We start from the raw sequence: 23000 nt of genomic DNA, 5'->3' as shown, positions 1-23000 counted from the left end.
AATTAATTAAAAATGAAAAGCTGAAATGTCTTGAGTCAATAAGTATTTAACCCCTTTGTTATGGCAAGCCTAAATCAGTTCAGGAGTAAACATTTGCTTATTAACAAGTCACATAATAAGTTGCATGGATTCACTCTGTGTGCAATAATAGTGGTTAACATGTAAGGTCCCTCAGTCGAGCAGTGAATTTCAACCACAGATTCAACCACAAAGACCAGGGAGGTTTTCCAATGCCAAAGTAAAGAAGGGCACCTAGGGGTAAAAAAAAAAAGAAGCAGACATTGAATATCCCTTTGAGCGTGGTGAAGTTATGAATTACACTTTGGATGGTGTATCAATACACCCAGTCACTACAAAGACACAGGTGTCCTTCCTAACTTAGTTGCCGGAGAGGAAGCAAACCGCTCAGGGATTTCACCATGAGGCCAATGGTGACTTTAAAACAGTTACATAGTTTAATGGCTGTGATATGAGAAAACTGAGGATGGATCAACAACATCGTAGTTATACTACAATACTAACCTAATTGACAAGATTGAAAAGAAGGAAGCCTGTACAGTAAAAATATTTCAAAACATGCATCCTGTTTGCAACAAGGCACTAAAGTAATACTGCAAAAAATGTGAGAAAGAAATTAACTTTATGTCCGGAATACAAAGCGCTATGTTTGGGGCAAATGCAACACATCACTGAGTACCACTCTTCATAATTTCAAGCATGGTGGTGGCTGCATCATGTTATGGGTATGCCTGTCATCCGCAAGGACTAGGGAGTTTTTTTAGGATAAAAATTAACGGAATAAAGCTAGGCAAAGGCAAAATCCTAGAGGAAAACCTGGTTCAGTCTGCTTTCCAACAGACACTGGGAGACAAATTCAGCAGGACAATAACCTAAAACACAAGGCCAAATGGTACACTGGAATTGCTTACCAAGACGACATTGAATGTTCCTGAGTTGCCTAATTACAGTTTTGACTTAAAATCGGCATGAAAAACTATGGACTTGAAAATGGCTGTCTATGAATGATCAACAACCAATTTGACAGAGCTTGAAGGATTTGTTTAAAGAATAATGTGCAAATATTGTGCAATCCAGGTGTGTAAAGCTCTTAGAGACTTACCCAGGAAGACTCACAGCTGTATTTGCTGTCAAAGGTGATTCTAACATCTATTTACTCAGGGGTGTGCACATATTTTTTTTCACTTTGGGGTATTATGTAGGTATTATGGGGTATTGTGTAGATGGGTGAGAAAAATATATATTTAATCAATTTTGAATTCAAGCTGTAACACAACCATATGTGGAATAAGTCAAGGGGTATGAATACTTTCTGAAGGCACTGTATTTAATTAGTTCAGTCAACAAGGCCATCGGTCATGTCATCTACACACTATTCAACATTTAATTTAGACTATTTCTTAAAAAACAAATTGGGGTTAGAGAAAAATAAATCATATAGAAAAATTAATCTAGTCAGGGTGACCAAATATATCAACCATCCATCCAAACAATATTACAGAGTCTCACTGCTACTCCTGCACAGTCATGCTACTCCATAGCTGCCCAAGAAGACTTGTAGTTTGGCAAAATTCACACTATAGGGCACTGAAGAGTGAGCTGTGGGTATAGAAATGCCCAATCCCATATCAACCTCTAGTACCTACTCCTTATGCACTTGTGGAGAGGATTGGATAGGTGTAAGCAAACTGGTGAAAATGTAACCTAGCCTACCTGAGCACAAGGTAACGCTATTCCCATATTGCTTACACCTATCAAATTCTCTCAGATCATAGGGGAAAATAGGGGTTAGGGACTAGGAGTTGATGTGGGATTGGGCGTACGAGGTAACGTTTGACATCTGATTGCAGGAGGACAGGAAGACCAGAGTGCATTCTGACTTGAGAGCCATTGAAGGAATCGACTAGATGGCTAATCTTGGCAGAGAGAAATGATTCAACACGTTTCATTTCCAAAGAAGAACAAAGGCGATAGATTGGGTAAAAAAAAAAAAGAGCTGCTTGGTCCGCCCCCGTTTTGTTATTGGCTAGAGCTCGTTGTCGGTGTGAGGAGGGGAGGAGTCTGAATGAGAGGAAGAAGAGGGGCTTAATGCTGCTTGGTCTTGGGCGCTGTGATTCTGCGCACCACACTGTAGAGAACCACAAAGTGCTGAAGAGAGAGAAAAAAGTGAGAAAGATATTACCCAGCTAGCACATAATGTTCTGAGAACCATATGTTTCTTAGAGCAGAGTTGTCCTATGGTTATTTTGCATACAACCTTTCCACAACCTTCTGGGAATGGTGCAGGATACCCAGCTAGCACATAACGTTCTGAGAACCATATGTTTCTTAGGTGGGAATTTCAATACTTCAGCATAACATTTTACATTTACATTTTAGTAATTTAGCAGACGCTCTTATCCAGAGCGACTTACAGTTAGTGAATGCATACATGTTTTTAATTTTTAATTTTTTTATACTGGCCCCCGGTGGGAAACGAACCCACATCCCTGCCAGCCAAACCCTCCCCTACCTTGGACGACGCTGGACCAATTGTGCGCCGCCCATGGGTCTCCCGGTCGCGGCCGGCTGCGACAGAGCCTGGACTCTAACCAGGATCTCTAGTGGCACAGCCTGCGATGCAGTGCCTTAGACCACTGCGCCACTCAGGAGTTGATACAGGTTTCCTCATGGTTCTATTTAAAGTTATGTTCTCAAATTGTTCAGAGAACGTTAAGAAACAACGTTCTTCTGTGGGAATTTCAGTACTTCAGCATAATGTTTTATACAGGTTTCCTCATGGTTCTATTTAAAGTCATGTTTTCAGATCATTAAGAAAACTTTACATAAAAAACACAAGAAAACATAAGTAACGTTCAAAAGAACGTTCTAAGAATGTTATTTAAGAACATACATTCCGTTCTCAGTGTCAACAAACCTCTCTATCCTCTATCTTGTAAAGTGTGTTCAAGTGTTTTGGCCGCGCCCACAAATTGGCCACACCTGATCTTAATGAGTGCTTGTTTCCTTTGAAGTGGGTTTGTTTAAATAGACTAAAATGAACAGCTTTGGATGAGTAAAAAACCTTGGCATGCTAGCTCAATCTTTGGTGGCGCAGTGGACTAACTCCGTGGATAGGAAACAGAAGATCATAGGTTCAAATCTCCCTGTCGCCATGCCACAAAAATAAATGTGTTTGCATGATTAATGCCTAAGCAAATTAATTTCCATGTGTCCTATCTGTGCTTGGAGTTCAATTTAACCAAAATAAGCTAGCAGTGTTATTAAAAGTCTTACGTTATTTAATTACTTATAATTTCCGTTCTCAGAACATTAATAAAACATCCCAGGAAAACATTCAGGGAACCATAGTAAAACATTCTCAGAACCTCCCTGCAACCTAAAAAGTAACGTTCCCAGAACAGCCAAATGTCAGGAAACGTATGGCTTCGTTCCTAGAACCAATGGGAAACCAAAAACGTATGTTCCCATAACTTAACCCCTTGAATAACCAGGTAAGCCGACTGAGAAGACAGCATTCATATGATTTACAGCAATGACCGGGTTAGGAGTTGCAGGGGGAGGCTAGGTCAACAGATTAATGACCATACATCAAAATAACATTAGTAGCCATCAGAATGGCGATGTTGGATCAATATATACCTGGATGGCCAGATATATCACTCCGAGGTAGGCTGCAATGCAGAATGCCAGAAGCAGGTCAAAGATGGCTGGTTTCACCCTGTTAGGAAAGTGGGTGTATAAAATGACAAGAGTGTAAAAGGGGAAAAAAACAGACACAAAAGCAACCTGAAGAGGTTTGATGTGAAAGTCAATAGGCGTTTGCTCTATTGCACTAAAGCTCAGCACTCTGAGGGCTAAATACAGCAGGCAGCCATCACCTCTACCTGTAAGCATTCATGGTCTGTTTGAGCTGATCGTAGAAGACAAACTCTGGGTCTCTGAGGGAGAGAAAAAATATAGCATTTGTCACGGCAACATCATCCATTTCTAAACCATAATGTTCATTGGTTCAATGAACAACAGTAAATAGAAATATTTACTATTTGATCCTTACAAATTATCTTCTACAATAATGGAGTGATTCTGTCACTGTTTTTTACCACTATGAGCGGTCTTAGTAGTTCTTTGATTCCTTCAAGGAAAACACGGCAGAACCACTAGCTGTGACCAGTCAAGAGGACCATTGACACCCTGTATTAGCCGTAGCGCAGTGGTCAGTGACTGGTCACCTCTTGTCAGCCTTGACGTAGTGCCTGCGGACGTCCTTCAGGTAGCATCCCAGGTGGTACTCCAGGGTGCTGACCACGCTGCTGTCCTTGTCCACCAGCTGGGCGGCCCGCGGCTGGGCTGTCAGCCAGTCCACCACCGACGACAGCTGCTCCTCCTGCATCTGCTGGCCGTGCAGGCAACACACACACGGACACACAAATACACAGACTCATAGTCAGTGGCCTTATAGTACACACCTTGATACACACTTGTCTTGTTAAGCACACACACGCACACATCGTGACCCTGACTATAACACAGCTACACACCACACAAACACTAGCCTAAGGGGTCCACTGGTTGCCCCCTACTCAGGCCAAGCCTCAGGTCAAAGTCCTGGTGTGTATAGCAGCCTTCAAAAAGTATTGGTAAAGGTCATGTCAGAGACAGCCTCAAAGGGAGGGGACAGTATGGTTAAGCCACGTTCAACCACTCACCATTTGCTCAGTGAAAATCTGCAGGTCACCTGGGGCACCCTGGACACACGCACACACGAGAGAGAGAGAGAGAGCGAGAGAGAAGTCAAACCTGCTGTACAGTACAAAGGGCAACCCACACTGAACAAAAATATAAATGCAACATGTAAAGTGTTGGTCCCATGCTTCATGAGCTGAAATAAAAGATCACAGAAATGTTCCATACGCACAAAAAGCTTATTTCTCTCAAATGTTGTGCACATATATTTGTTTACATCCCTGTTAGTGAGCCTTTCTCCTTTGCCAAGATAATCCACCTGACAGGTGTGGCATATCAAGAAGCTGATTAAACAGCATGATCATTACACAGGTGCACCTTGTGCTGGGGACAATAAAAGTCCACTTTAAAATGTGCAGTTTTGTCACACAACCCAATGCCACAGATGTCTCAAGTTTTGAGGGAGCGTGCAATCGGCATTCTGACTGCAGGAATGTCCAACAGAGTTGTTGCCAGAGAATTGAATGTTCATTTCTCTACCATAAGCTGCCTCTAACGTCGTTTTAGAGAATTAGGCAGTACGTCCAACTGGCCTCACAACTGCAGCAGACCCCGGACCTCCACATCCAGCTGCTTCACCTGCGGGATCATCTGAGGGGGGTGCTGTGGAGTAGTTCTGTCTGTAATAAAGCCCTTTTGTGGGGAAAAACTCATTCTGATTGGCTGGCTGCCAAGTGGGTGGGCCTATGCCTTCCAAGGCTGCACCCCTGCCCAGTCATGTGAAATCCATAGATTAGGGCCTAATGAATGTATTTAAATTGACTGATTTCCTTATATGAACTGTGATTAAATAAAATCTTTGAAATTGTTGCATGTTTTTATTCAGTATAGATATCAAAAGCAACATGAAAAACATTGACTTGAATTATATGGCTTTCAATATTGTTCTACATATCTTTACCTTCTCTGTGAGGTTGTAGATGACTCTGGCCAGTGACTCTGCAATCAGCTTCGTGTTCCTGCTGAGCTTTCTCAGATCCACATGAGGTCTGTAACAGTAAATCACAGTTCAATTCACAGTTAAAATTACCCAGCAATCAAGAGCAGCTCAACTCTGAAAACACACTGATGGAGAATGTGGGGAGCACAGATAGTCCACTACACTGGGTGGGGAGGTGGGGTGGAGGGGAGGTGGCAGTGATGATGTTTGGGGAACAGACAGTTCAGTACAGTGGGATGAAGGTGCCCAATCCCAAATCAACCCGGTAGCCCAGCGTTTTTCAACGTTTTTTTATTCCAGGTGCCGGCAGGCCATGTGCCCATGTTCTTGAGGGACTGCTAGCAATAAAAGTAACACAGTATTAGTATCAGTTCATACACCGGCTAGCAACCTCCCTTTATCAGATTTTAAGCAACATGGTAATAGCTCCACCTTGCTGTGAGACAGATCTACAAAAGTCCCACATCTACAACATTTTACATTTTAGTCATTTAGCAGACGCTCTTATCCAGAGCGACTTACAATTAGTGAGTGCATACATTTTTCATACCCCGTGGGAAACGAACCCACAACCCTGGCGTTGCAAGCGCCATGCTCTACCAACTGAGCAACAGGGGACTACAAGGCAGGGGTGTGGGCAATACGGTCCAGGAGGGACAGCAATGTGTGCCAGCTTTTGTTCTAGCCTAGCACGTACACACCTGATTCAAAAGATCCTAATGGGCAGTTGATTACATGAATGAGGTGTGATAGGTGAGCTGGGCCTAGGCAGGGGTTGGGGCTTGTGGATGGGGGGGGTCTCTTGGTCGGACAGCAGTAATAAACCCACCCAGCAGGTGGCTCTCCCGCTCCATGTTGAGAAGAGGGGGACACTGACCGCACGTCCATAATGCTGGAGCGCTGCGCCTCGCGATGGCTGTTGAGGTGGGACAGCGTGAAGGCCGGCAGCCGGCGGATCCCGAAGCGCTCGTGCTCCCACGCCAGTGTGTCGTCCGCCAGGTTTATCTTCTTGTGCACCATTGAGAACTTGACCTCTGGGTACTGGCTGGATGCCACCTGGGGGTGACAGAGGGGGTCAGAGGTTAAAGGTCAGAAAAACTTACAGTAGGGAACTTTGAGTGTACATATAATGTGCTATGCGTGATCAACATATATCAATATATATATATATATATATATATATATATATTGTGTATATCATATTAACTTAAATTATCTAAATATATAAAAATATTTTTTATGTGGTTGGTGTGATGTGGTGGTCCTTACAGTCTCCACCTCTTTGAGCAGGGCGTACTGGGCGGTTCCCTCTTTAGGGGGTTTGGACACGTGAAGGTGCAGACCGTCTCCGTTCCCCAGCGTGTCCAGACACAACACAAACGCCACATTGTCCTGCAACAGACTGGAGTCTGCAGAGAGAGGGAGGAAAGGATAGATAAAGGGAGAGAGGAAGACAGAGACTGTTTACACTGCGATATCTATGCAAATATCAATTTCCCAAATATCATGCATGCCCATTGTTTCGCACACATGACCTCCATTTAATGACACTTGTGGCCGGTATCATGTTTCATTCCCTTTCATTTCCAGTATGTATTGTACAGATGTGATTATGTGTTCCACTGTAGCAGTCATAATAGCCATCCTGTAACTGATTCTACAGCGTTATCATGTGAGCTTAGTGTACCTGTATGATCCAGGTTGTCCTCCAGCCAGCGTTTGGTGCCTTGGTAGTTGAACTTCCCTCCCCCAGAGACAAAGAAAAGCAGGTTGTACCTAAGAAGACAGTAGGTGTGTTAGAAATGACAGGAGAGGACATTCTTATCAATGTGGATGTTCTCTGGCCTCCATTAGGTCAACAGATTTGAACAGTTCTACAGAGTCTGGTAGCTACAGTGCCTTCAGAAAGTATTCATACCCCTTGACTTATTCCACATTTTGTTGTGTTACAGCCTGAATTCCAAATGGATTAAATATATGTTTTTTCTCACCCATCTACACACAGTACCCCATAATGGTCCTCTGTAGCTCAGCTGGTAGAGCACGGCGCTTGTAACGCCAAGGTAGTGGGTTCGAACCTCGGGACCACCCATACACAAAAATGTATGCACGCATGACTGTAAGTCACTTTGGATAAAAGCGTCTGCTAAATGGCATATTATTATTATTTATTATTATTAATGACAAAGTGAAACATTTTGTATTTGAAATTTTAGCAAATGTATTGAAAATTAAATACAGAAATATCTAATTTACATAAGTATCCACACCCCTGAGTCAGTACTTTCTAGAAGCACCTTTAGCAGGTAAGTCTCTAAGAGCTTTCCACACCTGGATTGTGCAACATTTGCTCATTATTCTTCAAGCTCTGTCAAATTGGTTGTTGATCATTGCTAGACAACCATTTTCAGGTCTTGCCATAGATTTTCAATTAGATTTAAATCAAAACTGTAACTCGGCCACTCAGGAACATTCACTATCTTCTTGGTAAGCAACTCCAGTGTAGATTTTGCTGTCTGTTTTATGTTATTGTCCTGCTGAAAGGTGAATTAATCTCCCAGTGTCTGGTGGAAAGCAGACTAAACCAGATTTTCCTCTAGGATTTTGCCTGCGCTTAGCTCCATTCTGTTTATTTTTTATCCTGAAAAACTCCCAATCCTTAACGATTACATACGGAGAGTGGTACTCATTAATGTGTTGTATTGGATTTTCCCCAAACAAAACACGTTGTAGTTAGGACAAAAAGTTAATTGCTTTGCCACATTTTTTGCAGTATTACTTTAGTGCCTTGTTGCAAACAGTGTCTGCTAAATGACTCAAATGTAAAATGTAAATGTTTTGGAATATTTTTATTCTGCACAAGCTTTGTTATTTTCCCTCTGTCAATTAGGTTAGTATTGTGTAGTAACTACAATGTTGTTGATCCATCCTCAGTTGTTTTCTCCTATCACAGCCATAGGCTTCATGGTGAAATCCCCTGAACGGTTTCCTTCCTCTCCGGCAAATGAGTTAGGAAGGAAGCCTGTATCTTTGTAGTGACTGGGTGTATTGATACACCATCCAAAGTGTAATTAATAACTTCAACATGCTCAAAGAGATATTCAATGTCAGCTTTTTTTTTACCCAACTACCAATAGCTTCCCTTCTTTGCAAGGCATTGGAAAACCTTCCTGGTCTTTGTGGTTGAAACTGTGGTTGAAATTCACTACTCGACTGAGAGACCTTATAGATAATTGTATGTGTGGGGTACAGAGATTAGGTAGTCATTCAAAAATCATATTAAATACTATTCTTGCACAGAGTGAGTCCATGCAATTTATTATGTGACTTGTTAAGCACATTTTTACTCCTGAACGTATTTTGGCTTGCCATAACAAAGGGGTTGAATACTTATTGACTCAAGACATTTCAGCTTTTAATTGGTAAAAACATAATTCCACTTTGACATTATGGGGTATAGCGTGTAGGCCAGTGACAATCAAATCTCTATTTAATCCATTTTAAAATCAGGCTGTAACACAACAACATTTGGAAAAGGTCAAGGGGTGTGAACACTTTCTGAAGGCACTGTACATGTTGGGAAAGTGAATGTCAAAACATACTGTATAGTATCATAGGGGAAAGGCTACAGTCAGTTAAAATGTGTCTCTGAATTCAGAGGTCATGTAATCTGCAATTTCTCTGCAACACATAACACTGACATGTACTTTGCGTCCTGACGACAGCCCCTTTCTCCCCTGCTCTCTCTATGTAGGAGGGGCTTCTTGCTGTCTTGTTCCTTTTTACTAGTGATATGCAAACAGCCCATATGCAAAGTTAGCAGTGGTTACTTGTTAGCATTTTCATTCGGTCAGTATGGAGCATACGCCAACACTAGAGCTCACCAAACACCATGGAAAACAGCCAGCGTGCCATTACGCCAACACATTTACACTAATGTAGCCCCTCGTCTCAAAGTGCACTCACACTCCAGAGTACACATTTACATTACATTTTAGTCATTTAGCAGACGCTCTTATCCAGAGCGACTTACAGTTAGTGAATACATATATTTTTTTTAAATACTGGCCCCCCGTGGGAATCGAACCCACAACCCTGGCGTTGCAAACGCCATGGTCTATCAACTGAGCTAGATCCCTGCCGGCCATTCCCTCCCCTACCCTGGACGACGCTGGGCCAATTGTGCGCCGCCCATGAGTCTCCCGGTCGCGGCCGGCTGCGACAGAGCCTGGATTCGAACCAGGATCTCTAGTGGCACAGTTAGCACTGCGATGCGGCGCCTTAGACCACTAGGAATCGACAAACGTCTTCTAAGAACCACATCCTTTCTACTCTATTACTATAACTAATCAACTCTTAAAAGCAAAGTACATTGTAAACACAGGAAGATCTGTGAGTTTTACAAGCGGAGTGTGATTTTCCTAAAGGAAACGTGTGGATGGTTATAACATTGTAATAAGCCTGATTTCTCTGAGGGGCTGTCGACGTGACGTGTGTTGCTCACCCAGCGTGTGTCCTCTTGTAGGTGTAGAGTCTGGAGAAGAGCCTGGCTAACTCCAGCAGCATAGACACCCCACTACCGTTAGAGTCTGCTCCATAGGACAGCCACTGGACAGAACAACACCAAAGTCACACAGAGTCAACACATTTACTTAGCATCTTCACTTCTAGTGGAGCAGAATTCCGCAACATAAATAAAGATAACTATCATATAGTAAGAATATTATAAATATAGCATATTATAGAATATACTGAGGTATATGAAGGGAGAGCTGGGTGTACCGGAGCGACACCAAAGGAGTCATAGTGAGCCACCAGGACAATGGTGGGCAGGTCCTCTCCTCCAGTTCCAGCCAGGCGCCCCTAGGAGAGGACAGGGAGACAGTTATTAGACAAAAGTATATTGTATTAGGATTTATATTTTATATCAGTTCTATAACATCTCGAAACACAATATACTACTACATGAATGTTCTGTGTTATGTCATGTTTCATGTTATGTTTGGCAACAGCTAATGGGGATCCGAATAAAATACGAAATACTACATTTTCTGTTATCTTATATGAAAGTAAAGAATGTAGCCAAGGGTATGAGACTTAAGACATCAATAAAGACAGGCATGGAATACCTACCACGATGACTTAAACTGAAACCCATTATGTGAAACAAGCCCATTGACCGATGGCCGTATGCATTATGTAGAGCGGAACACTTGAGGCCTCATGAAATCCACTGATCTCCTACTACATGGTTAAGGCCATTATTCCCCTGGGTTTGACACCTACCTTAGTTCAACACACTCACATGCACACACACACACACACACACACACACTCTAGAATATCATATAGACCCAAGAATGAAACACAAGGATAAGAAAACGATCAAGTTATTTGCTTCTAAATCACTTAACACCTTAAGTGTGAGCAGTGTGTTAATGTGTACTGGTCTACTGGTAACCCATTAACAGAAACTTAAGATGTCTGAATGTTTGGATTAAATGTCACAGCACTACATAAATCATTAAACAGATAAAGGATAATGGTTTAACCATAATGATTCTCACCTCTAGACTGGTGATGGCCCAGTCACTCACTGCCTTGCTCTGAGCCCCACTCGTCACCATCTGAAAGCCATTAGCTGTGGCCGTGTGGATCAGCACTGGGAAGACATGGGGAAAAGGTGTCATTAAATCCCTAGAAAGAATTTCACTAGAAAAGAATTTCCTCTAACAACGTTTCGACCGACAGTTTTCAACACAATATTTGTAAATGTCCTGCACCTTCGGCTGCAGAGGAGGACCCCTGGGAGGAGGAGGAGGTGAGGGTCTGTGTGTAGATGGAGAGCAGCTCATCGTCCTCCAGAGCAAAGTAAACCGGGACAATGGTCTCTGTGGCCAGCATCTCTGGCTCCAGCTCCATGAACTGCTACAATGTAGAGGAATAAGGAATGCCAGGTTATCACTCACAAGACAACAGAGTGTGAATGTGAAACAGCATAACATTTGGACACTTTGGCCTACTTCACTCCAGCAAGTCTGTTTTTTCAAGTGTTGCTGATAAGGAGGGAGTGTTGTGACTGCCAGTTTTCCTTGAGGGTAACATAAACAAACTTTACAAGAACACCAAAGGAGCTCTAGCTTTCAAAACAACTCAGGACCTTGCCTCTTGATTTGACGTCCAGGGTAGTTTGCTGTATGGTCATAAGCCCACTCATAAGGCATTCTAATGCATTATTACCTGTACTATGTCCTGCGGCATGGTGGACATATTCTTGGGGAGTATGATGACCACAGCCCCAGCGGACTGGCGCAGGGCTTTCTGGTATCTCTCATAGGAGAAGTCCACTAGCCGCATGATGACACAGCGGCGGCTTAGCACTTCCGCCTCCACTGTGCGGGCCTCTGTGTTCAATATGGCATTCCTGGTACCTGGAAATCACAAGTGGGATCAGATCAGTAGGGGAGGGATGTGTGGAAACACCTTTCAGTGACTAGCTAGCTACAGTGAGGGGAAAAAAGTATTTGATCCCCTGCTGATTTTGTACGTTTGCCCACTGACAAAGACATGATCAGTCTATAATTTTAATGGTAGGTTTATTTGAACAGTGAGAGACAGAATAACAACAACAAAATCAAGAAAAACACATGTCAAAAATGTTATACATTGATTTGCATTTTAAATGAGGGAAATAAGTATTTGACCCCCTCTCAATCAGAAAGGTTTCTGGCTCCCAGGTGTCTTTTATACAAGTAACACTCTTAAAGGGAGTGCTCCTAATCTCAGTTTGTTACCTGTATAAAAGACACCTGTCCACAGAAGCAATCAATCAATCAGATTCCAAACTCTCCACCATGGCCAAGACCAAAGAGCTCTCCAAGGATGTCAGGGACAAGATTGTAGACCTACACAAGGCTGGAATGGGCTACAAGACCATCGCCAAGCAGCTTGGTGAGAAGGTGACAACAGTTGGTGCGATTATTCGCAAATGGAAGAAACACAAAATAACTGTCAATCTCGCTCTGCCTGGGGCTCCATGCAAGATCTCACCTCGTGGAGTTGCAATGATCATGAGAACGGTGAGGAATCAGCCCAGAACTACACGGGAGGATCTTGTCAATTATCTCAAGGCAGCTGGGACCATAGTCACCAAGAAAACAATTGGTAACACACTACGCCGTGAAGGACTGAAATCCTGCAGCGCCCGCAAGGTCCCCCTGCTCAAGAAAGCACATATACAGGCCCGTCTGAAGTTTTCCAGTGAACATCTGAATGATTCAGAGGAGAATTGGTTGAAAGTGTTGTGGTCAGATGAGACCAAAATCGAGCTCTTTGGCATCAACTCAACTCGCCGTGTTTGGAGGAGGAGGAATGCTGCCTATGACCCCAAGAACACCATCCCCACCGTCAAACATGGAGGTGGAAACATTATGCTTTGGGGGTGTATTTCTGCTAAGGGGACAGGACAACTTCACCGCATCAAAGGGACGATGGACGGGGCCATGTACCGTCAAATCTTGGGTGAGAACCTCCTTCCCTCAGCCAGGGCATTGAAAATGGGTCGTGGATGGGTATTCCAGCATGACAATTACCCAAAACACACGGCCAAGGCAACAAAGGAGTGGCTCAAGAAGAAGCACATTAAGGTCCTGGAGTGGCCTAGCCAGTCTACAGACCTTAATCCCATAGAAAATCTGGAGGGAGCTGAAGGTTTCAGTTGCCAAACGTCAGCCTCGAAACCTTAATGACTTGGAGAAGATCTGCAAAGAGGAGTGGGACAAAATCCCTCCTGAGATGTGTGCAAACCTGGTGGCCAACTACAAGAAACGTCTGACCTCTGTGATTGCCAACAAGGGTTTTGCCACAAAGTACTAAGTCATGTTTTGCAGAGGGGTCAAATACCTATTTCCCTCATTAAAATGCAAATCAATTTATAACATTTTTGACATGCATTTTTCTTGATTTTGTTGTTGTTATTCTGTCTCTCACTATTCTAATAAACCTACCATTCAAATTATAGACTGATCATGTCTTTGTCAGTGGGCAACGGTACAAAATCAGCAGGGGATCAAATACTTTTCCCCCTCACTGTAGCTAGCTAGCAAGGTGACATGATTGATTCAATGCTGTAGTAGTAGGCTATTATTAGGCAGGGCAAACCCGTTTTGGTGATTTCTGGTATGTCATCAAAATATATCAATCACAGCATGTTTTTTTAATCATTCAGAAGTTTTTACCTGATTATGTACAATACCATTGGAAATGAATGTTGAAAGTTCCATTTATATTCCTAAAACTTTAGTTGAAAATTATGCTGTCACTGCTTCCTGTTGACATTTTGATAAATAGCCAATGTCAAAACACTGTTTAAACGTGTCCAAATCAATAACCAATATGCAGAAACAGTTTGTGATAGTATATTTTAGGTTTAGGTTTTCACTATCTACACATACATGTGCAACAATAGTAATCATATCGTAAACTGCACACAAAAACCCTGTTGTTTTGACAAGTGGCAATAAATCACTCATATTGATTAGGCGGGAAATCAGGTTGTATGCGCTGTTGAAACTACCACAACTCAAATACCACATGGAAACTGGAGATATTTTTACATCACTGTTTTCTCTAAATAAGCTTTGTTGTACAATTAAAGGTCAAATACACTGCATTTCAAACAGTCAGCAATAATCTAATGAATTCAGGGTTTGTGAAATTATACGTAGGCTAAATATAATCCACAACCATAAAACACACTAACAATTTAATTATTTTATCAAAACAGTTTTTTTCTCGCAATAATCACTGATCTGGCTTTCAAGTTTGTCTATGAAAATGCCCTTTTTGTTCGAAATTTAACCAGAACCATGCATAATGCACATTCACTTCTTGTAGCAGGCATTACAGAAAATTAACACAGGTCTCATAAACATTCTCTCAAGCACAAGCCCACGTGCTAGTGAGTAGCCAGCTAATCTTTATATTTCAAGTTAGCAAACTTGGATCTATTTCCTAGCTAACAAGGCAGAACAGTTGAATTAATATGAACACACCCTTCTGTCCGTCTCCAACTGTTTGAACAGCACGCTAGCCTGACCCTGTCTACTTTGTTCAGATGTTGAAATCAAGTAGCCTACCTTATTTCTCAGAATGAGAATGAAATAATTGTGTTTTATGATTTCTGCACATTTATAAAACTAGACAGCTAGTATAAGTGTCTTTGGCTAAAATGCTGCTAGAGCGTTTTAGTAGTGTCTGTTCTGTGCGCAATTTGTGCAGTTGAGGCATAAAAAGGGTATTGTTAGACAGGTTAACTTCTCCTTTACAGTAAATGAATGTCTCAATGTGTTTCGGTGTCCATATAACAGATTCTGTTGGACCAAACCTCAAATGCAAATAGCTAGTTGAAACCACTTGACAGAGAGGAAGACATGATCTCTCATCTTTGTTGTGTGAGTGGCAGGGGGGCTTGGTGTGTGTATGTGTAAACAGTGGAAGAGGCAAAGCGAGAGATTTCACTCACGCCAAAATGTGTCCAAAATAAGCCCAATGCGTTTCTATGGGCTTATTTTAGATCTAAACTTGGTCGTGTCTACACTTGACACTTACATGTGACTTCTGCTATCAGAAAAAGAAGATTGCATTGAAAATACGTGTCTAAACACACAAAAGTCACTTTGTGGTCTGATTGTGTTCAGATCTGGCTGACCACTTCAGGAGGTGGTCAGGGATGCATTGTATGTGGATTTCACCTCAGTCACGACGCAATTAGGCTACCGTCATCAGCACTCCTCCCACAAGTCTCCAGAAAACTTGTGTTTTGGGACCGAGAGGCACCTTTTCATTATAACGTTGGAGGAAATACGTTTCTTAGCGTGTGAGGAACATGTTTGCTGGCCTCATAAATGCTAGCCAGCTAGCTAATATTTAGAAGGGGAAAAAATGGTTTGGCTATAGTTATGCTAACCCGTTTGTAATTCCTTTAGCGTTGCAAACGGGTTAGCTGGCTAGTTAGCTACTGTAGTTAGCTACTACCATCAGTTGTTGTTGTGTTATCATATTTAGCATATTCCACCATTTGTAGAATGCATACTGTCATTTGAATACAGCGAGAAAAGGGAATCCGGACACACTGTGGACACGGTAGACACATTTAAATGTAGGTGTAGATGCATGATGCATTCGGAATTCCATGATGAGAACTCTATGATCAGAATACTAAAGCTGCATGAACTGTCAAGTCTCGACATGGCCCTTGCTGCTTGCCGCTTGCCTTCCTGCCTTTGGGACAACAACTCCCATTGTTAGGGCAGAGATATGAGCATCTCGTCATTATATAGAGATCTCTGGTGTAAATGGGAAGGTGCACGAGACGAAACCAAAAAGACAACATGAGAACAAGCAGAAGGACATAAACGCTCATAAAAACAAACAAAAAACTTGATTCTTGCAATACAGTTATTTGGGATACAGGTATTGGAATATCGCGCAACAAAATTAATTTAAATTAATCTAATTAATTAGATATATCGTCCAGCCCCACTTGAACCCTTTACGTCCCTACTATCACCCAGCATGTCTTTAAATTCAACTAAATGTGACATGTCACCCATGACAATGTGACAAGCCACACACACTTTTTGACTTCACCCATTTTAATGTAAATGAAACTTTACATATTTGACCTTGGTAAAAGTGGTCAGAAAGTGATATTTGTTTTGTAATAGAGTTGAAGTCAGAAGTTTACATACACCTTATCCAAATACATTTAAACTCAGTTTTTCACAATACCTGACATTTAATCCTAGTAAACATTCCCTGTCTTGGGTCAGTTAGGATCACCACTTTATTTTAAGAATGTGAAATGTCAGAATAATAGTAGAGAGAATGATTTATTTCAGCTTTTATTTCTTTCATCACATTCCCAGTGGGTCAGAAGTTTACATACACTCAATTAGTATTTGGTAGCATTGCCTTTAAATTGTTTAACTTGGGTCAAACGTTTTGGGTAGCCTTCCACAAGCTTCCCACAATAAGTTGGGTGAATTTTGGCCCATTACTCCTGACAGAGCTGGTGTAACTGAGTCAGGTTTGTCGGCCTCCTTGCTCGCACATGCTTTTTCAGTTCTGCCCACACATTTTCTATAGGATTGAGGTCAGGGCTTTGTGATGGCCACTCCAATATCTTGACTTTGTTGTTCTTAAGCCATTTTGGCACAACTTTGGAAGTATGCTTGGGGTCATTGTCCATTTGGAAGACCCATTTGCGACCAAGCTTTAACTTCCTGACTGATGTCTTGAGATGTTGCTTCAATATATGCACTTAATTTTCCTTCCTCATGATGCCATCTATTTAGTGAAGTGCACCAGTCCCTCCTGCAGCAAAGCACCCCCACAGCATGATGCTGCCACCCCCGTGCTTCACAGTTGGGATGGTGTTCTTCGGCTTGCAAGCTCACCCTTTTTCCTCCAAACATAACAATGGTCATTATGGCCAAACAGTTCTATTTTTGTTTCATCAGACCAGAGGACATTTCTCCAAAAAGTAAGATCTTTGTCCCCATGTGCAGTTGCAAACCGTAGTCTGGCTTTTTTTATGGAGCAGTGGCTTCTTCCTTGCTGAGCGGCCTTTCAGGTTATGTTGATATAGGACTCGTTTTACTGTGGATATAGACACTTTTGTACCTGTTTCCTCCAGCATCTTCACAAGGTCCTTTGCTGTTGTTCTGGGATTGATTTGCACTTTTCGCACCAAAGTACGTTCATCTCTAGGAGACAGAACACGTATCCTTCCTGAGCGGTATGACGGCTGCGTGGTCCCATGGTGTTTATACTTACGTACTATTGTTTGTACAGATGAACGTAGTACCTTCAGGTGTTTGGAAATTGCTCCCACGGGTGAACCAGACTTGTGGAGGTCTACAAAATTTTTTTGGAGGTCTTGGCTGATTTCTTTTGATTTTCCCATGATGTCAAGCAAAGAGGCACTGAGTTTGATGGTAGGCCTTGAAATACATCCACAGGTACACCTCCAATTGACTCAAATGACGTCAAATAGCCTATCAGAAGCTTCTAAAGCAGTGACATCATTTTCTGGAATTTTCCAAGCTGTTTAAAGGCACAGTCAACTTAGTGTATGTAAACTTCTGACCCACTGGAATTGTGATACAGTGAATTATAAGTGAAATAATCTGTCTGTAAACAATTGTTGGAAAAATTACTTGTGTCATGCAAAGTAGATGTCCTAAAAGTCTTGCCAAAACTATAGTTTGTTAACAAGAAATTTGTGGAGTGGTTGAAAAACGAGTTTTAATGACTCCAACCTAAGTGTATGTAAACTTCTGACTTCAACTGTATATATATTTTTTCTTTAATGTCAATTATCTAAAAACACGTAAACTCCGATTTTTTTCATTTTCGCATCTGTTCTAGCTTAGACCCTTTTTTACATTGTCTGAGGTGTTTGTGTTGTGCCCGCCATCGGTTGAGACACAGCATGATCTTGAATACAGGGTGGGTGTCATGTTTTGGCTGATAATGTACTCAAATGGGAATAAAATAGAAATTTCAACTTTCAAATGGTACCACAAAAATTGTTGGACATCCACACATTAGAGAATGATGACTTGAATGGGAATATCAGTTGTTTTAAAGGGATACTTCCGGATTTTGGCAAGGAGACCCTTTATTTACTTCCCCGGAGTCAGATGATTTCCTTCATACTGGACACAATGCCATAAAAAAATCTGAGTTTATGCGTTTTTAGATAATTGACGTTAAAGGTAAAAAAATAAAAAATAAAAAGTTATTTTTTATCCTGAAATTATTACTTTTTTTGACAACCCTGTTTGTAATCTTTTAAATGATATCAAACTCAACTGTTTATCTTTTCCAGTGATGAAGACATGGATGTCTCAATTATAATTTGTATTCAGAAATTAGCGAGTCGGACAGCTTTTTGGGCACATTCTTACAACAATTCTGTGAATAATTTATCGTCTTTACCTATCTGGCACACCTGGCTCATTTGATTGTGTATTCTACATCACTATGAACATTTTAAGATATTATTGGGCATACTACAATTATACAGCTGTGGAAAAAATTAAGAGACCACTACACATTTTTCTTAAATCAGCATCTCTACATGTATGACAGCCATTCCATTCCAGTGTCTGTTGAATTCCAACACAGGCACACCTCATTCAACTGAATTAGGTACTGATTAGTTATAATTATAAAAACCACTGCTGTGGTCATCACTATCCTCTTGCAATAGGACCAGCTGGATGGCAAAAACAGTGCTAATAGTACCTCAAAAGTAATATTAATCATAAAATAACTATTGACCATGCCAAAAGAGTTGAAAAGGAAAGTTTTGAGTGAGGAAAAGAAGGGTTCAATTCTGGCTTTACTGGGAGAGGGATACAGTGAGCGTCAGGTTGCTTCCATCCTTAAAATGTAAAAAGACGGCGGTTCATAAGAACAAGGTCAAGCAGCAGACATTGGGGACAACAAAGCTACAGACCGGCAGAGGGCTCCTATGGGCAGGGCTGAAGTCGTGCAAAGCTAGAAAAAAGCCCTTCATCAATGAGAAGCAAAGAAGAGCCAGGCTGAGGTTTGCAAAAGACCATAAGGATTGGACCGTAGAGGACTGGAGTAAGGTCATCTTCTCTGATGAGTCCAATTTTCAGCTTTGCCCAACACCTGGTCGTCTAATGGTTAGACGGAGACCTGGAGAGGCCTACAAGCCACAGTGTCTCGCACCCACTGTGAAATTTGGTGGAGGATCGGTGATGATCTGGGGGTCCTTCAGCAAGGCTGGAATCGGGCAGATTTGTCTTTGTGAAGGACGCATGAATCAAGCCACGTACAAGGTTGTCCTGGAAGAAAACTTGCTTCCTTTTGCTCTGACATTGTTCCCCAACTCTGAGGATTGGTTTTTCCAGCAGGACAATGCGCCATGCCACACAGCCAGGTCAATCAAGGTGTGGATGGAGGACCACCAGATCAAGACCCTGTCATGGCCAGCCCAATCTCCAGACCTGAACCCCATTGAAAACTTCTGGAATGTGATCAAGAGGAAGATGGATGGTCACAAGCCATCAAACAAAGCCGAGCTGCTTGAAATTTTGCGCCAGGAGTGGCATAAAGTCACCCAACAACAATGTGAAAGACTGGTGGAGAGCATGCCAAGACGCATGAAAGCTGTGATTGAAAATCAGGGTTGTTCCACCAAATATTGATTTCTGAACTCTTCCTAAGTTAAAACATTAGTATTGTGTTGTTTAAAAATGAACATGAACTTATTTTCTTTGCATTATTCGAGGTCTGACAACACTGCATATTTGTTGTTATTTTGACCAGTTGTCATTTTCTGCAAATAAGGATGGGCAACTCCAGTCCTTGGGGGTCTGATTGGTGTCACGTTTGCCACAGCCCCAGCTAGCACACCTGACTCCAATAATCAACTAATCATAATCTTCAGTTTGTCTCCCGTTGTCCTAGCTAGCTACCGGTGTCGCTCCCGCCTCCCGCCTGTGTACTGGAGTCCTAGCTAGCACAGTGTCCTTCGACCCCGCCTGCCAAGCACCTGCCCTCGCCGTAACGTTAACAGAAAGACGGGAAATGAGTGCTCAGCAGGCGGGCCGAAGGACACTGTCTACCAGTGTCCTAGCTAGCTAGCGGTGTCGCCCCCGCCTCTTCTTCTGTGGGGTTTATCGGTGGTTGGCATCCAACGTTATGGTGCATTACCGCCATCTACTGTACTAGAGCGCCCCCGCCAGTTCTGTTAAAGTTACTGCTAGGGCATCTGTGTCTGTTTTTTTTTATTACATCACTTCCTCACAGCTTTGATAAAGAGAGGGTTAGGGTGGCTGGTATATCTGTAGCCCTTGATCATGACTCTCAGTTCCATCACACATAAGAGTCATTGGACGGAGGCGTCTTCTGTCGGTGGGAATTTTGTTAAGATCCCCGAATCTCGGTCTGAACATTAACATGCATCGCTTGCGGTACGGTTTTGGAAGCATAAGGACCTTATCTTTCAAATAATAATTTTCTAAAAACAAAAGGTTAAATTGAATTGATACACACATTGACAGGGCTCCAAACACGTGTGTAAGCGTAACTAGGGAAATATAGTTTCATCTGATGGAGGCACCCATAGCTGTATGGATCTGTGCAAAACGACTACAGTAAGTGTATCTTTTTTATTTGAAGGATTCTTTCTCGCTGATGAACGAGAAGGGCCATATGTTACGAAAGTCGTATCGAAAAGCGATGATTGTTGACATTTCTAAACGTTAAAACACATCGTCGAGATTGTAGTTCACATGAGGCAGTCGTTGGGCAAAACTCATGGCTGAGAATTTAGGGAGAAGGCAGAATCCCACCTAATTAGAGAGCTAGTATATCTGTTACATCTGCTATCCAACGCATCAACAGATTACACATCAATTTGAAGTTAAAACATTGCACATTAATTATACTACAATGATGGCATATCCTAAACGAAAAATAATAATTTTATTTCCCTTTTGACCCATATTTTAATTGCATAGACAATCAGGGGAAATCCAGAAAATCTAATCTCAAAGGAGCATGAAGATGGCTTGCTGGAAGGGGGATATTCCTCCAGCTGCGCCCACACGCAGGAACCAATGGGATGCTAGGGGGGGATGCCCACACTCAGACCCCCGAATTGCGGGCCGCAATCACACACTATTGACACTTGTTAGCTAGCTAGCGCGCTAACGTTAGCTAGCGCGCTAACAGAGAGCGTTTACTTAGGGAAATAACTATGCCTTATATCGGGGTAGCTAACCACAGGACTGAATTGCCATTCAATAAATGCACAAAATACAATTTTTAAATGCTTACCGTACGGTTGTCCCTGCAGGTCATACTGCTGCATGCGGTACACGGTGAATTCATGTGCGGCTTCAGCTGGAAGGGGTGAGACGAGAATCAGCACCGCAGGGATAAACACAATGAAAGTCAGGGGGAAAGAGTACTTAAACATGTTATCGAACACCTCACTAGCCTCCTCAAACATCTTGACCTTCGTATTGAGGTCTAAACAAGAGGAAATTGATAATCTAGGCTGTTGCTGGATCGAATCTAGTCGTTAGCCTAGCTGTCATTCAGTAACACAATCGACACAAGTGGATTTTAATATGGCAAAAAGCTTGGCCACCTAACTAAACACGCACGAGCTTGCTTTTTGAATGGCATGGACATATTGTTACATCTTCCATATCTGTAATGAATATTCTTTATTATACAAATTAATTTGTCCCGTTCATTGATTTAATTAATGAGAATATTCATCACTGCGAAATCTCTGCTGCTAAGGGTCCAACAGGGGCCATCAGAGACAGCTTCGTGAATTTTAGGCGAGGCTGTGCAGTTGTGGAATTCAACGGCAGGGGTCAATGTAGACCAGCGGTGGTCATGTCTAGATGGGCTACAGCCAATAAACCCTGGATTACAAAATGCTATGTATTGGCCATTGAGAGGCTTTGGCAAACGAAACTCTGTGGCCATACTGTACAGTCTTTGCTTTGGCCAAAGATTATGGATATACTGACAAGATACATCTCTCCGCCCTAACAAAGCGGCACGACGGGCAGTCTAGCTCCCGCCTATCCTTTCTTTGGATTGGTGGATACATCTCATTATTGTAATATATTTTTAAATATTCGATGAGGGTTGTTAACGTCGACTGCCTGTATTCAATGGAGAGAGACGCTACTAGCTTCATGTCATGAATATGCATAGCCAACTCCAATATAACTTGTAAAAATACGAGGTCAAATCATAACGTCAGTGATTTTCAGGTCGTCAGTTATCTTCAGGTCGGAAAGTTGGAGCTCTAGAAAGAGGCCCGAGTTGGAGTTCCGAGGTCATAACGATTTTTCCCAGACTGAGCTCGTTATTTTCCGAGTTCCCAGTGGTTTTGAACGCTGCATAAGCAATACCATTTTTTTGTTGACCAAATTCTACACTCTCATAGAGTATCACAGTATGAGTCATAATAACCATAAAACCTAGCGGTCAAACAGGGAAATGGTTCCAATCGTTTTTCCACCATTCATTTTTCCCTTAGGGGATTTTAGAAACACTTAAAATAAGGGCTGTGTTTCGTGTAGGCTCACCTTGTCTCTCTAGGACAAGGTGACTTATCAATATATTCGCCTGTATTTACCCCACAAAAATGAAATGCTAATTAGCTGCTAATGTGGTTATCATAAAGAACTAGAAATGCCATGACGATCTGGACGAGACCGCCGAA

At 42.1% G+C, this 23000-nt stretch overlaps 1 protein-coding gene across 4 annotated transcripts; it reads right to left on the bottom strand.

Moving 5' to 3' along the window:
- Positions 1 to 1095: 1095 nt before the first annotated feature.
- LOC121533627 (nicalin-1) lies at positions 1096 to 21899 on the bottom strand. Of its 4 annotated transcripts, none has more exons than XM_041839740.2 (15): positions 21587 to 21899; positions 11945 to 12135; positions 11488 to 11632; positions 11272 to 11366; positions 10487 to 10567; positions 10209 to 10312; positions 7392 to 7480; positions 6974 to 7113; positions 6534 to 6760; positions 5666 to 5753; positions 4728 to 4766; positions 4251 to 4414; positions 3906 to 3959; positions 3661 to 3739; positions 1096 to 2166 (listed from the first exon to the last, which is right to left on the bottom strand). In XM_041839740.2, exons 1-15 carry the CDS (start codon positions 21759 to 21761, stop codon positions 2104 to 2106), a joined length of 1734 nt encoding a protein of 577 aa, XP_041695674.1. In that variant the 5' UTR covers positions 21762 to 21899; the 3' UTR covers positions 1096 to 2103. The 4 variants fall into 4 exon arrangements, with proteins under 4 accessions (XP_041695674.1, XP_041695675.1, XP_041695676.1 ...); XM_041839741.2 differs by having other exon boundaries at positions 4251 to 4411; XM_041839742.2 differs by having other exon boundaries at positions 6582 to 6760; positions 21587 to 21898.
- Positions 21900 to 23000: the final 1101 nt, after the last annotated feature.

The sequence above is a fragment of the Coregonus clupeaformis genome, chromosome 20 (genome assembly GCF_020615455.1).
Source record: "Coregonus clupeaformis isolate EN_2021a chromosome 20, ASM2061545v1, whole genome shotgun sequence".
In the NCBI taxonomy this organism is placed as follows: domain Eukaryota; kingdom Metazoa; phylum Chordata; class Actinopteri; order Salmoniformes; family Salmonidae; genus Coregonus; species Coregonus clupeaformis.
This window is presented reverse-complemented; position numbering and strand designations above follow the sequence as displayed.

Bases quoted from the DNA above. Each gene is read 5' to 3' on its own strand.
- LOC121533627 (XM_041839740.2), bottom strand. From the start codon at position 21,761: ATGTTTGAGGAGGCTAGTGAGGTGTTCGATAACATGTTTAAGTACTCT. The intron at 7,114-7,391 runs GTACACTAAGCT...CTCTCTCTGCAG, and splicing joins GGACAACCTGGATCATACAG to ACTCCAGTCTGTTGCAGGAC. The intron at 2,167-3,660 runs GTATATATTGAT...CTCTCTCTTCAG, and splicing joins TGATATATCTGGCCATCCAG to CACTTTGTGGTTCTCTACAG.